Source organism: Jaculus jaculus, chromosome 15 (genome assembly GCF_020740685.1).
Source record: "Jaculus jaculus isolate mJacJac1 chromosome 15, mJacJac1.mat.Y.cur, whole genome shotgun sequence".
Lineage (NCBI taxonomy): Eukaryota > Metazoa > Chordata > Mammalia > Rodentia > Dipodidae > Jaculus > Jaculus jaculus.
In genome coordinates, this window is record NC_059116.1 from 27224994 (window position 1) to 27240021 (window position 15028).

Here is a 15028-nt window from a genome sequence, read left to right on the forward strand (position 1 = left end):
TATTACTTAACTTTAAAGACCATTTGGGAATTCTTTTTGTATTAAACTTGAAGTAAAATAAGTAGCACTAATGCATCCTTGTTCCTTAAAGTATATAATACTCTTCTAATCTAGTTAAATACCAACAATAAGAATTTAATTTAAAAAGAATCTTGGCATATGAAATCTCTCAGTCCCAGTTAATTGAATCAGTCCTGAGCAGGGGGACAGAGCAAAGACGGGGTGGTGCTGCCCCCTCTTCCAGGCCCATTTCAGTGTTTCCATGTTTGGTCTGGAGGGTCTTCTAACATGTCTGGGCTGTTGCAGTGAGCGGATGGCAGAGTTGTAGATGCTGACTGGGGGGGGGGGGGTGCTCCTGCACCCCCTCACCATAAACCATACCCACAAGTAGACGCATCACAGAGGATAGGCAGGTGGTTGCTTACCGGTGAAGAAAATTAGAAAATATCTAGATCTGAGAGCCCTATTCTACACTCTAGCCTGTGGGAACAAATGACACAATTTTAATCTTATCATTGTATAGAATACTCAAGACAAATAATTCTAATGTTTTGCCATAGCTCTCTTCTTTAAGTTACATAACTTCATACTACTTGAGAGGCTGAGGCCAGGGGTATCATGAGTTTCAGGCCAGCATGGCCTACATAGTGAGACCCCCTGTCTTATAAAATAAATAAATAAAATAATAAAAATTATAGATGTGATGTCTTTGAATAATTTGTGCCTAAATTTGTACCATATGAAGTAATCTACAAGCCAGTGTTACATGATCTAAAGGCTTACTATCTTCTGTTCTGTTTCGGTCAAAGTGGTATGAGTTGTTATCCATCCAACCACAGTAATCAGGCTGATAACATTTTACATTGGCCTTTTTTTTTCAGTGTCGTGAAAGTTTCTCGCTTTGCATCTTCACAGCCCTGAGATTTAATTACACATTAATGTCTGCTGAGATAGACAGTCATTTAAAGAAAATAGAATTATAGGTAAATGGTCTATCTCTTGGATTCTTCTTCCTATTTGGTTTAATTCTTTTTACTTCCTCTGAATATGGTTTACTAGTATATTTTCAAATTTTGAATGGCTAAAGCAAAGCCCCTGACTTTTGTTATCTTGGTTTTCTTTTGGTTTGTTTGCTTAACATAAACAAAAATGTTACCACCTGAAACTTTTCTCCCTGTGTTGTGGATACTGTTTTTAGCTTAATTTTTAACCATGCTCAATACACAGTATGTTGTTCATCATTGTAAGCTTTTCTTGTTATTTTTTTGTTTTGCTAGGCAAGTGAAAATTACATCTTGTCAAGTGATACCAGGTCACAGCTCAAATTTCTTGAAAAGCTGGATCAATTGGAGAAACAGAGAAAGGATTTAGAAGAAAGAGAGCTGTTACTTAAAGCAGCCAAGGTAAGGGACTATGTGATTTATGAGGGCACTGTCTGACATTGAGGTCATAAGGCTTTATCATTGGTTGACTGTCTTGGTTTTATTACGCCTTCAGATTTCTCTTGAGGATTTCCTAAAATGAAATTACTAATAGGATATTTCATACGCAGGATAGTGTGGTACAGTAGCTTTCAGTTAATTTAGTTTAATGAGTCATAATCTTTTGTTAACTCACTTATTTTCAGTGTGCCTGGGATCATTCCTACCCACCTGCCTTTAAACCCCCAGGTAAAACTTTTATTAAAAAAAAAAAGTAGACTCTTTTAAGACATGATTTGATCTGTGTCAAATTGAAGTGAAGAAGACAATGTTTCAAAAGTAGACAGGACAATTATAGTAAAATTAGGAATAATTTGGAGTATATAGAACAGAGTCTAAAATTTTGGAAGTTTAGAAAAGAGTCGAAGGGGAGCAGTTGAGGCTGTTTGCTCACAGCGCTTCCTTTCTCCTATGCTAGAGCACCAAATAGAAACTCAATTCTTCTACCTTTGCATTTTGTAACTCCACACTTCTTCATAGATGTAGGAACCTTGCAACAAATCCTGAAGTCTTAATTTTTGTTTTAAACACCTGTGTTTGAATTTCTTTTTTCTTTCTCTGGTTTTGCGAGGTAGAGTCTTGCTCTAGCCCAGGCTGACCTAGAATTCACTCTGGAGTCTCACAGTGGCCTCAGACTCACAGCGATCCTCCCACCTCTGCCTCCCGAGTGCTGGGATTAAAGGCGTGAGCCACCATGGCCAGCTTGTGTTTGAATTTCTAATATTCTTAACTCTGAAAATTTTTATTTGTACTTAACCTCATACCAGTGGCTGCACCTTGCATTTATTTATTTTTTAATTTTTTATTTCTGGCTTTGAACTCACTATCCTCCTGCTTCTGTATCCCAAGTGCCAGAATTGCGCTACCATACAGTTGGTTTTAAAATAACTTTATACTTCCAGAATGGTTGTCGGTACTGTACGCTGCTGACCTCTTTTTCCAGATTTCCCCACGTCATATTTTATGTTTGTTCCAGCCCTATTCTCTTCCTTACCTGTTGCGCGTGCACACACACACACACACACACACACGCTTGAACTTGTCAGTGTTTGTCTTCCCTTCCTCCCTCTGTTGAAAGGTTGTCAGTATATTCACATGGTTCTATAACTGTCACCATTAGAGAGTTCAAAGAATCTTTTGAAAATTGTCTTCAACATCCTAATGCTCCCTAAACATTTTCATACACATTTGTAAAAATAAGAACATTTTCCCATGTCAGGACGCTAGTAGTATAGTATTGTTGTCCATTGTACAGATCGCTTTGCTCGATTTTTCAGTAGCTGCCTCAGTTGCCTCTCCTTCATGCTCCAGTTTTTTATTCAGCAATGTGAATTTCATTTAGTTGTCATCTCTCTTCATGTTTCTTCAGTCTCAGTCTTTCTGTGAACTTATGTCCTTGCCAGTTTTCAAGACCACAGGCCTCGCCTTCTGTAGGATGCCCTCAACCTGGACTCATCTGCTGTTTCCTTTGCTTTGATCTAAGTCGTGTGATCCTGGCAGGATTGCACAGAAATGATGCCACGTTTCTCACAACCGATCATATAAAAACGAAACCTTGATGACTGCCATTTCTCTTCTCTCTCTTCGAAACTAGTTCCCTTTGTATTTTTTTTATTTTTCTTAGGAAAATATGCTGATCTGATGTCAGCGTGTCATTCCTCATCCACCTTCCCTGTAGCGGCCAGGCATCGCCAGGTGCTGGTTCTTAATTCCCATCACTTCTGCGTTTGTTAGTAAGTACTCGGCTAGATTAAAAGAGCTTCCTTTCCTCCCTCGTCCATACAAAAGCATGGGCCCATGGATTTCTACTTGATCTGACTGGTTGGATTCCATTGCCATAATTATTTCTTCTGATGCGCAAAATGCTTCTGAATAGAGACCCTGCCGAGCTTGCACTCCAGTCTTTTGTCATGTCTCTGTCACTCACTGAGCATATCTGAACTGTTCAGGACAATGCAGTTCATGTCCTTATCTTGGAATTAGCTATTTCTCCAGAATCCTGCTTTTGATTTAAACCTGAAGATGATAGAAACTATAAGAGCACACACTGCTCACTGCTTCATATAGGCTATGTCAGCAGATAGATGTAGGAAATATATATGTGAGTATGTGCACATATGTCTACACACATACACATCTGTAACTGTTTTCTGTATCTGTATGTGTACACGGTAAAAAAAAAAAAAAAAACCAATCTCCTGTGGATACCTCCAACTCTAGTCCTGTACCTCAGTGTTTCTATCCTTAACCTACCCAGACTTTCTCCGGGAATCAGAAAATTAGCTTTCCTTATCATCATTATTATCCTTGAGCATATTTAATTTATATCTTCATTCAACTTACTCATTTAATCAATATAATTAATATTTCAACCAACAACACTTGTTGACTCCTTTCAGTCAGCAATGCCTGTTGACGTCTCTGTCTGATACTATTATTTTCTCTGTCCCCATTTCCTTGTCCACACCATTGGCCACTATGCCACAGTGAGCCACCTCATGTGGAAACTGTGGGATGTGGAATTGTAGAGATTCCTGCTTTCCCAGTCTCAGTCCTAATACTGAGCCCTGTGCTGGAAGGAGAAGGTAGATGAGACAGAAAGATGTTCTTCCTTGATCCTGCAAGCGTTATAAGCAAACACTTACCACTGCAATGGGGGTGGTTTATTGTTCCTCCCCCCCCCCAATTACTGTGCAATAAATAAGGTAATGAACTGTTAAATACTAGTCTAGTTATTATTGGTAATAAGTTTTTATACTGGTTGTCAGCCTATTTTGGCCATTTCTCTTCTTCCAAACAGATTGCCAGAAACTAGAATGTTCTGGGTTTCAGTCCTAGACCGCCTTTGTCTTCACCTTCCTGCTTGGCTAATATGGACTTCCAGTTCGGCCCACATTATGAAACCCTGGGTTCATAGCTGCTGGCTTGGTATCACTTAGTCGGCTAATAGGATTTTCAAATTTAATATGTCCAAACAGATTCCAGATTTTTTTCTCCTCTCCTGTTGCTTTTCCAAACTCAGTAAATGACACCATAGTTTACACAGATGTTCAAGCGAAGGCCCCAGGAGCTCTCTTCAGTGCTCTGCCTCGCCTCTGCCTCTCTCCGTGCAGTGCACTCTCCCTCTACGAGCGCAGCGCGCCCATCTCCTCCTCCTCACCATGGGCCCTCCTCTACCCTAAGAGAGTTTTCACTTGAAGTTTTTTAATTTTTAAAAAAAAATCAATTGACAAAGTAGCAGGTTTCTCTTACGGCATTTTCATGCATGCTTAGTTTTGGTTGACCCCGCAGTCCTTGCCCTCCCTGGTTCCCATTCTTGCCTAGCCGCCTTCGCCCCCAGCACTCCCCCTTTCACGTCACCTGTGTTTTGTTACCACTGCCCCAGCCTCTTTTGTTCTCCTCTCCTCTCATTCACCTGAGCTTGTGCAGTGTCTTGCAACAGCCCCCCTCCCCCGCAATGTCATACTGTTGTTGGGATAGTGTTTTCATAGTAAAAGCACGCAGCCTTTCCTTGTTGCCCTCCTGCGCTTGCTCATACTTCTCACCAGAACGTAAAGCATGTCATGCTGTTGTCAGGAGAGTGTTTTCATAGTAAAAGCAGCCTTTCCTTGTTGCCCTCCTGCGCTTGCTCGTACTTCTCACCAGAACGCAAAGCAAAAGCCCGCACATTGTCCCGCGCCTCCCCTCTGACCTCCACCCACTGCACTCGTCCCTTTTCCCTTCCAACCTGGTGTCTTTCCTGGGACATCTGACTTTTACTTAGTCATCTAAAACTAGTAATTGAGTCATTTTCTCCCAGACTTGTCCTTCATTAGATTTTTTTTTTTCTCGCTCAGAAAGTTGGCATTGCTAATCCCTGAGTTGCTTAGTCCCAGATCCTAGGAGTTGTCCCTGTTTCCTCCCGGTCTGTACACCCTGCGTGCTGTCCAGCAACACTGCTGGTTTGCTGTACCTGAAAAGTGTGTTTTGTTTTTGTCGTCATCCTCTCTACCACGTGCCAGTCTAAGCCGCTGCTGACTTTCTCTCCGTCCCTCCCTTAGTTACAGCAGTTCGTAGAGAGCTGTCTCCTTACTGTGATGGGTACCTGGGCCTGAGCCTGGGATTCCTGTCATGCACGCCGACTACTTGCTGGAGCCTTTCACAAGGGTCACTCCAGGGTCTTCGTTCTTGTGCTTTACAGAGACAGACCCCCTCCAGTGGCCTGTTGGTAAAACTGCTGTGATTAACAGCCCTCAGCGTCTTTCAGTGGGCCTACAAGGCAACCAGCCATTTTTCCCTTCAAGTCCATGGATCTTCTGCCTGTGCCCAGCTGCAACCAAGCTTGTTCTTTTTTTTTTTAAATTTTTTTTTTGTTCATTTTTATTTATTTATTTGAAGTGACAGAGAGAGAAAGAGGCAGATAGAAAAAGAGAGAGAATGGGTGCGCCAGGGCTTCCGGCCACTGCAAACGAACTCCAGACGCGTGCGCCCCCTTGTGCATCTGGCTAACGTGGGTTCTGGAGAATTGAGCCTTGAACTGGGGTCCTTAGGCTTCACAGGCAAGTGCTTAACCGCTAAGCCATCTCTCCAGCCCCAAGCTTGTTCTTATTACAAGGCTTTGGCATGTGCCGTGCCTTCTGCCTGAGATGCTCTTTCCAAGAGCGTTGCATGGCTGCCTGTCTTATTACTCAGATTTCTCTGAGATGTCTCACCACCACTTTAGCCAGAGAAGTGTCCACCACATTCCTCACTGTCTCATTTTATCACATCCTACTTCATTCTCACTATAGAATTGATCAGTAGTAGCAGCATTATGTGTTTTGTTTGTATTTTTACATATTTAAATATTTTTAATATCAAATGTTTTTCATCTTACAAAATTTCTTCTTGTAAGCTAGGTGTACTGTCACACGCCTGTGATTCCAGCCACTGTGAAGGCAGGAGATTGTGAATTCGAGGCCAGTTTGGGCAGTATAGCAAAATATTTTTCCTTCTAGCCCAACCAAAAGTCACCTATTCCATTTTTCTCTTTTTAAAGTTCAAGTTCCAGGAGAGCAGTGGCTGACTACTTATTATCCTGCACTTCTGCAATACGAAACAGTGGTCCGTGGAGTAAAATCTGCGTTAGGACCCGTGACCAGTGCCCAGTGGACGGCTGACACACAGCTGCTGCTCCAGCAGCCCTGTGTGTACCTGGCCAAAAAAGTCTACATACACATGTGAATGCATGCATGCATATCCAAACACAAACATACATGCACATAGTCATCTTCTCTTACTGTTATAAGTAGAACAACAAAGTTTTTGATCTTAGTTTGAGCTAAAATGAAGTTTTAGTAGATTCGGTTGTAAGATGAAAAAACTGACTAGATTTAGGTAGAATTTGGGTTAGGCATGTTTGAAGTTAGGAGTTCTTTTTTTTTTTAATTTTTAATTTTGTTTATTTTTATTAACATTTTCCATGATTATAAAATATATCCCATGGTAATTCCCTCCTTCCCCACCCCCACACTTTCCCATTTGAAATTCCATTCTCATCATATTACCTCCCCATTACAATCATTGTAATTATATATATACAATATCAACCTATTAAGTATCCTCTTCCCTTCCTTTCTCTTCCCTTTATGTCTCCTTTTTAACTTACTGGCCTCTGCTACTAAGTATTTTCATTCTCACGCAGAAGCCCAATCATCTGTAGCTAGGATCCACATATGAGAGAGAACATGTGGTGCTTGGCTTTCTGGGCCTGGGTTACCTCACTTAGTATAATCCTTTTGATTTTTCGAGGTAGGGTCTCTAGCCCAGGCTGACCTGGAATTCACTATGGAGTCTCAGAGTGGCCTCAAATTCACGGTGATCCTCTTACCTCTGCCTCCTGAGTGCTGGGATTAAAGGCGTGTGCCACCACGCCCGGCTTTTCTTTTTTTTAATAAATAATTTTTTTGTTCATTTTTATTTATTTATTTGGGAGTGACAGAGAGAGAAAAAGGCAGATACTGAGAGAGAGAGAATGGGCACGCCAGGGCCTCCAGCCACTGCAAACGAACTCCAGATGCGTGCGCCCCCTTGTGCATCTGACGTTGGAGAATCGAGCTTCAAACCGGGGTCCTTAGGCTTCACAGGCAAGCGCTTAACTGCTAAGCCATCTCTCCAGCCCAGTGGGAGTTCTTAAGTTAAAGTCAACATTGTGTTTTCCTTTAATAAAGCCACTGTATCAGGTGAACTTAGTACATGGAACATACTTTTATGTTTTTATTTTGTTAGCTATTATAAGCTTAGTAAGCTGACATTGTTTCATAGAACAAATATGTAAGAGGGAGCAACTGTTAGAATGAGAAAAAGTATGCAGTATCTCAAGCAGGCTTTTTCTTTTTTATTTTAAATATTTTATTTTTATGTATTTATTTGAGAGAGAGAAGGGAGTGGGGGAGAGAGAGGGAGAGAGAATGGATGTGCCAGGGCTTCCAGCCACTGCAAAAGAACTCCAGATGCATGTGCCACCTTGTGCATCTATCTAACGTGGGTCCTGGGGAATCAAACCAAGGTCCTTTGGCTTTGCAGGCAAGTGCCTTAACCACTAAGCCATCTCTGCAGCACCAAGGTTTTCTTTCTTTTTTAATTTAATTTAGTTTTAATCTTTCATACATGTATATATGATATGCTGGGTGTGTTCCCCCTCACACTCCCTAACCCAAACCTGTGTTCCAATGGACAGATGTTCATGGGATCACTGTGAAGTTTCTCACCCTTTGTTCCATCATGACATTAAACTAGTCCTGTGCTATGAAGAGTGACATTCACTAAGCATTTAAAGCACTTGTGCACAGCATTCATTCTGTGAAGCGCTAAGGTACTCCAGTAAAAATATTGGGATATTTTTCCTACTCACCCTATCTGAAATCAGACTTTTCAAGAGAGCTTTGTTTCAAGGCTAGTCAAATTCTTGATTTTAATAGTCCTTGAAATACCATGTTTTTCCAAAATGGCATCTTCTAAAGGTAAGCCGGTGTGGTTGTTTTCCTCTTGCCTTTTCTTCATCCGTATCATTCATTTTCAGTTTCCAGTTCAACAAGAACAGTGTCATGCCTCAACTGGGCCTGACTGACATTGTTAGCATCATTTTCAGTGTGAGCTTCCTTCAGGCTAGAACGGCAGCAGCCGGCCCAGATGATGAGGGAGAGGGAGGGCGGGAGGGCGGCTAGGCTGGATCCAGGCATTGCCCCTGGAGCTAGGATTTTCAATCACCAGAGAAATCATCAGTTATTGAATATTTAATGGCAACTCTGGTGTTTAGATGTCCATAATTTCTATTAAAAATTTCTTTTCCTTTGACAGAGTCGTTCCAATAAAGAAGATCCAGAACAGCTGAGATTAAAGCAGAAAGCCAAAGAGGTAGGCTTTCAAGTTACCATGCTGGTCTTGTGTCTAAGAGAAGGTTGGCAGCTCTCTCCTGGCAATTAGGTCAGGGTTTATTTTACTGTTGCATACCATTTGCAGAAGCCTTGGGGAAGGACAGGAACTGCTGAAGGCAAGGGCAGTGCTTCAAATGAGGTCAATGAGTTATGTGCTGTCTTTTCACAATTTATTTTCAAGGCTTAGGCCTGTCCAGAAACAACTCTTTGTAAACTACAGCAGTATACTTGGAGGAATATACTGTGGGATTAAAAAAAGAAAGAAAGAAACTTTTGAGATTTAGCATCTGGGTCTGTACAATAGGCTACATTTTTCCAGGGTAATTGTTCGTTTTGTAAATCTGATACTGCTTATAATTCTTTGGCTGGGAGGCGGTACTGGGATTTAGTTTTAAATGGAAAACGCCTCTGGCTTTTAATTTTCTGGGCCCAGCAGTTTTCTGTTCTGGAATGGAGCCCTTGTTTCACACAGTTCATGTTTAGCTGCAGGGGTTTTAGTTTATAGCTTAGACTGGTTAAGCTTTTACTCCCAGAGGCCTCTGCATAGCAACTGTAGAAATCAACAAATAAGTTCATTTATGTCTGCAGCCTCCTCTCAGTAGCTGACTTTTTACATTTCCCAATATCCATTTCCTGACTTTTCTAGCCCGAGAGAAAAAAGCTCCACTAATTGGAGCTTATTTTAATTGAGCCTTAATATTGGATCTCACTGGAGTTGCCCCCAGAGCTGCTGCGAACAGAATGAAATGAAAGTACCCAAGGTTGAAGTTGTGTGTGTGTGTGTGTGTGTGTGTGTGTGTGTGTGTGTGTAATTTTTCACTTGACCTACAGATTCTTTTCCCTCCTGAATAAATCATCAAGCCTGTTCACATTTCTGGTTAAGGATCTGACAGCAGATGATAATAAAGACAATTGAGGTGTGAGATGTGTGATACGGAGCTGAAGAAATCGGTTTCTATAGTTACTTGACTGATTTCATGCAATTTTTAAGGATCTTTGTGCTAAATAAGAGTGATTTTTATGAACAGCCTTTTCTCTTAACTGGGTCCTTTGAACTGAGATCTGTCGTTCCTGAGCACGGTTACACTTGAACCGTGAGATACATTGTTCCTGAACACGGTTACACTTGAACCATGAGGTTCGTCGTTCCTGAGCATGGTTACACTCTAGCTGTGAGGTTCATCGTTCCTGAGCCACTGCACTTGAAATACCTGTTGTTCCTGAGCTGCGGCATGTGGCTCCTGGATGCAGCAGTGGGGCCTGGGAAGGCTTTCACAGGCCTTTCTGTTTGGATTAAAGTAGGAGTCAAGGCAAAACAAATGGAAATCTACTAAGATTTTTAGAATCAGAGGTTTCCTTTACCATTGAGAAGGAAAATTCATGAACCCTTGGTAGAGGAGAATCAGACAAAGAATGCTGTGAAGTTAAAACATTAAAGTGCTAAGCCAAAGTCATTTTGTCATCAACAAAATATTCCTCATACTAATTTCTCTCTACTGAAAATTTTGTCTCCAATAGTAACTTGAGAACCATGCCTAGCATTCTCCTTAAGTAAGCTTAGCTTGCTTATTTGGGGATATATATATATATGAATATCCCCTGTGGTTGCAGTGAATCCTGGTACTCTCTCCCCCATTTTATTTAAGGACTGGTTGGATGCTTATCTCACTGGTTCTGATGGTATTCTGTTTTCAACATGTGTAATCAGAAAGTTAAAGGTGTCACTTGTTTCTTTTTCACTTGTAAACGTGTACCTTAAGATTGTTTTTCTTTAGCTATGAAGGGGTGGTTTTATTGTTTGATTTTTTTTTTTTAAAGTATTGAGTTTATTCCCTGAGGGATGAATGGGTGGATAGCATTTTTGAAAGAACATTGTGGGGGAACAGGGGTGCTATTACTGAGAACACATGGCAGCAACCCTGTTTTCTTTCTTTTCCTTTGTACCTCCATTGTTTTGTTTTGTTTTTTTTTTTTTCTTAGCAAGATGAAAAGAACTCAGTATAATTTCCAGAGTATTTTGAAAGTTTTCTAGCTGCTTCCTACTCCTCTTTGATCTATAAAGGAATCAAATATATTAGCTGTGGTTCAAGAAGAGGCATTTTGTATTTTTCTTTGCAAAATACTGTCAATTTTTGTCATCTTCCTGCCCGCTAGATCTGTGAGTAATTTTACCGTTGAAAAGGCTGCCTTTTCAGACTCAATCACACAGGGATACCATATTTTGTATGACTGTATAAATATTATTTCCACCCTACCATAGAGGTGAATTATCTCTTCCTATGTGATAATTTGTGAGATCACACTACATTTGCATACACTGTAATACTTTGTTTTGATTCTTTTGGTATTTGACAAGGAGGTTTTCTTTGTTCAGTTGTGAAGGTTAGTTGATTTCCCTTTCTAGGTAAATGGCTGTCTCCTAAGCTGGTCACAGTCAATGCAACCCCCCCCCCACAAAAAAAATGTTTAGAGTACTTATAGGCTTGCTTTACACTGGAAGATGTTTCAGCACTGATGTTTATCTATGACATTTAGACCCAAACCCTGAATCCCCTTCATAATCCCTACTTTTAGGTTGTCTTTTTGTTTTTTTTAGGTAGGGTCTCACTCTAGCCCAGGCTGACCTGGAACTCACTCTGTAGTCCCAGCCTGGCATCGAACTCACACTGACAGTGATGCTTCTAACCTGAGTGCTGGGGTTAAAGATGCTCACCACCACACACCCATTCACAATCCTATTCATTCTTAATTGTTTCATCTTGATATTTCTCCTTTTTTAAAAATTTATTTTATTATTATTATTGTTGTTATTGTTTTTTCAAGGTAGGGTCTCACTCTAGTCCAGGCTGACCTGAAATTCACTCTGTGGTCTCAGGGTGGCCTCCAACTCAGGGCGATCCTCCTACCTCTGCCTCCCGAAAGCTGGGATTAAAGGCATGCGCCACCACGCCTGGCATTTTTTAAACTATTTTTAATTTATTTATTTGGGAGAGAAAGAGGGAGGGAGAATGGGCAACTGGTGCCTCTAACTACCTCAAATGAACTCCAGAAGCGTGTGCCACCATGTGCATCTGGCTTACATGGGTCTTAGGGTATTGAACCTGGGTCTTGGTCTTTGCAGGTGAGCATCTTAACCACCAAACCATCTCTCTAGCTCCATCTCCTGGGTTTTTTATTTGTTAGGTTGGTTGTCTTTTGTTTATTTTTATTTTTATTTTCCCAAGGTAGGGTCTCACTCTAGCTCAGGCTGACTTGGAACTCACTCTGTGGTTCCAGGCTGGCCTTGAGCTCACAGTGATCCTCCGTCTTCTGCCTCCTCAGTGCTGGGATTAAAGGCTCAGTTTTCTTTTCTTTTCTTTTCTTTTTTTTTTTTTTATAGCAATCTTAGAAGCTGTTTGTTTCTCTTTCGCATTCTAGGTATATGGACAAATTGTATTCCATTGGACAAGTTTTTAGGCTTTTCATGCTTCCTATGGACAGTTTAAATTTTGTCATTCTCACTTGGCACTTACTTAAACAAAGGGGCAAGGAGCTGCCTTTGGGTTTGTGTCTAGCTAGTCACAGTCCACTGCTGTGGTTCTTGCTGTCTGGAAAAATCACTTTGGCTATATTTGGAACTCACATGTTTTACTTTAACTTATGTGATATCTTTTTTTCTTCCTGTTTAGTGTTTTTATCTGACGTTTTCTTAAAAGCATTTTCTTTCTGTCCTCTAAATTTGAATCTTTAATACTAACATTTTTTATAACTGTACTTGGATTTTCATAGAAACTTTCCCTAAAATGTAAATGCTGACATTTTTCCATTTTACCTTCTATTTGTGAAGGTGTAAAATGGACTACTAGTGCAAAACACGCAGGCACGTCTCTGCCTAATGCACCTGCAGACTGTCTGAAATGTGAGTTGTGTGTCCTACGTGAAGGTCTGGCCCTTGTGTCTCCCAACTTACCACGTCGTCCAGAGTTCTGCAGCACAAGCCACCTGACCTTGCACTTGAAACACCCTCATTGCTTTAAGATTCTTTAAAGTCTATTTTGTAACCTTTAGTCCTTTTGATTTTTGTTTTTTGTCTTTTGGGAAATGTGAGTGCATATGGCAGTGCGTGTATGCAGAGTGAGACAAAGAATCCATTTACTTTCTTCTCAACAATACCTAGCATTGGCACTTTCACTGCTTATCACACAGTGGAGGAGAGAAAAAGGAATATAATAATATAATATAATATAATATAATATAATATAATATAATATAATATAATATAATATATCTTTGGGTCCATGTGCTTTACTGCAGGGAGTGACCAAAAGACTAAGAATGAAATAATTAAAATTGCATATTAAGGCCGGAGAGATGGCTTAGTGGTTAAGGTGTATGCTTGCAAAGCCAAAGAACCCAGGTTCCATTCTCCAAGACCCTTGTAAGCCAGATGCACAAGAAGGCACATGCATCTGGAATTCGTTGCAGTGGCTGGAGGCCCTGGAATGTCCATTCTCTGTCTCTACCTCTTTCTCTCTCAAATAAATAAACAAGATATTAAAAATTACATGAAAGATTATAAATATGTGATATATAAAATTTTATAGATGAATATATACTTATATATGAAATATCTTAGAACTTTTGTTTAAATAAATTATCAAATATGAAAACTATTAAGTACAACTTTTCACATAGTATTTTATTTAATATAAGAAATAAGCACTGAATCATAAGGCCTTGTTACTAATTGAAAAATACATCATGAAAAATTTATACTTTTTTTTTTTTTTTTTTTTTTGAGGTAGGGTCTCTCCGTAACCCAGGCTGACCTAGAATTCACTGTGTAATTTCAGGGTGGCCTCAGACTCATGGCACTCCTTCTCCCTCTGCCTCCCAAGTGCTGGGATTACAGGTGTGTGCCACCACTCCCAGCTATACATATGTTTTATGAGAGAGAGGGAGAAAATTGGCACATCACGGTCTCTAGACACTGCAGTTGAACTCCAGATGCATGCACCACCTTGTGCGCATGTGTGACCTTGAGTTTGCATGACCTTGTGCGTTTGGCTTATGCAAGATCAAGGGAGTTGAACATGGGTCCTGAGGCTCTGAAGCATGTGCCTTAACCACTAATTCATCTCTCCAGCTACACACACACACACACACACACACACACACACACACACACACACATTTAATGAGACGAGGCTTTACCCCATAGCCCAACCTGGCCTAGAGCCATTGTATAACCTAGGCTAACCTGGAAGTAATAGTGATTCTCTTGCCTCAGACTTCCCAGTGCTGGGAATAAAGGTGTGAGCCACCATGTCCCGTACCAGCACATTTTTGACATAAAAGTTTTAAAAGATATAGAACAGTGAAATATGATAAATAATTTTTTAACATCTTATACTTAAACTGAACGATAGTTCTACAGGGTCAATATTGAGCAGGGCAAGCAAAAGCCAATTTGTCATCAAAAGTCCATTTTAGTGATCAAATTAATGCATTATGGAGAGGACATTCTTTTTTGTAGTTTTTTTTAAGTTTATTTTATTTATTTAAGAGATAAAGAGAGGGCTGGAGAGATGGCTTAGCGGTTAAGCGCTTGCCTGTGAAGCCTAAGGACCCCGGTTCGAGGCTCGGTTCCCCAGGTCCCACGTTAGCCAGATGCACAAGGGGGCGCACGCGTCTGGAGTTCGTTTGCAGAGGCTGGAAGCCCTGGCGCCCCATTCTCTCTCTCCCTCCCTCTATCTGTCTTTCTCTCTGTGTCTGTCGCTCTCAAATAAATAATAAATAATTAAAAAAAAAAAAAAGAGATAAAGAGAAAGAGGCACAGAGATAGAAAGAGAGAGAGAGAGAGAAAATGGGCATGCCAGGGCCTCCAGCCACTGCAAGCGAACTCCAAACACATACGCCACCTTGTGCATCTGGCTTACGTGGGTGCTGAGGAATCATAGCTGGATCCTTTGGCTTTGCCAGTAAACACCTTAACCACTAAGCCATCTCTCCAGCTCTGTAGTTTTGGTTTCTTAACTTTTTTTTTTTTTTTTACAGTTTGCATTTTTCTTTTTCTTTTCTTTTTTTTTATATTTTTTGTTCATTTTTTATTTATTTATTTGAGAGAGACAGACACAGGGAGAAAGACAGATAGAGGGAGAGAGAGAGAATGGG

At 40.6% G+C, this 15028-nt stretch overlaps 1 protein-coding gene across 1 annotated transcript in view; it reads left to right on the forward strand.

Annotated features, from left to right (window-relative positions):
- Taf4b (TATA-box binding protein associated factor 4b) overlaps nucleotides 1-15028 on the forward strand; it is a 138683-nt gene that overhangs the window by 85026 nt on the left and 38629 nt on the right. The window contains exons 12-13 of the mRNA XM_045135387.1: nucleotides 1278-1403; nucleotides 8799-8855. Coding sequence (XP_044991322.1) covers nucleotides 1278-1403; nucleotides 8799-8855 — 183 coding nt within the window. The remainder of the gene's footprint in view (nucleotides 1-1277; nucleotides 1404-8798; nucleotides 8856-15028) is intronic.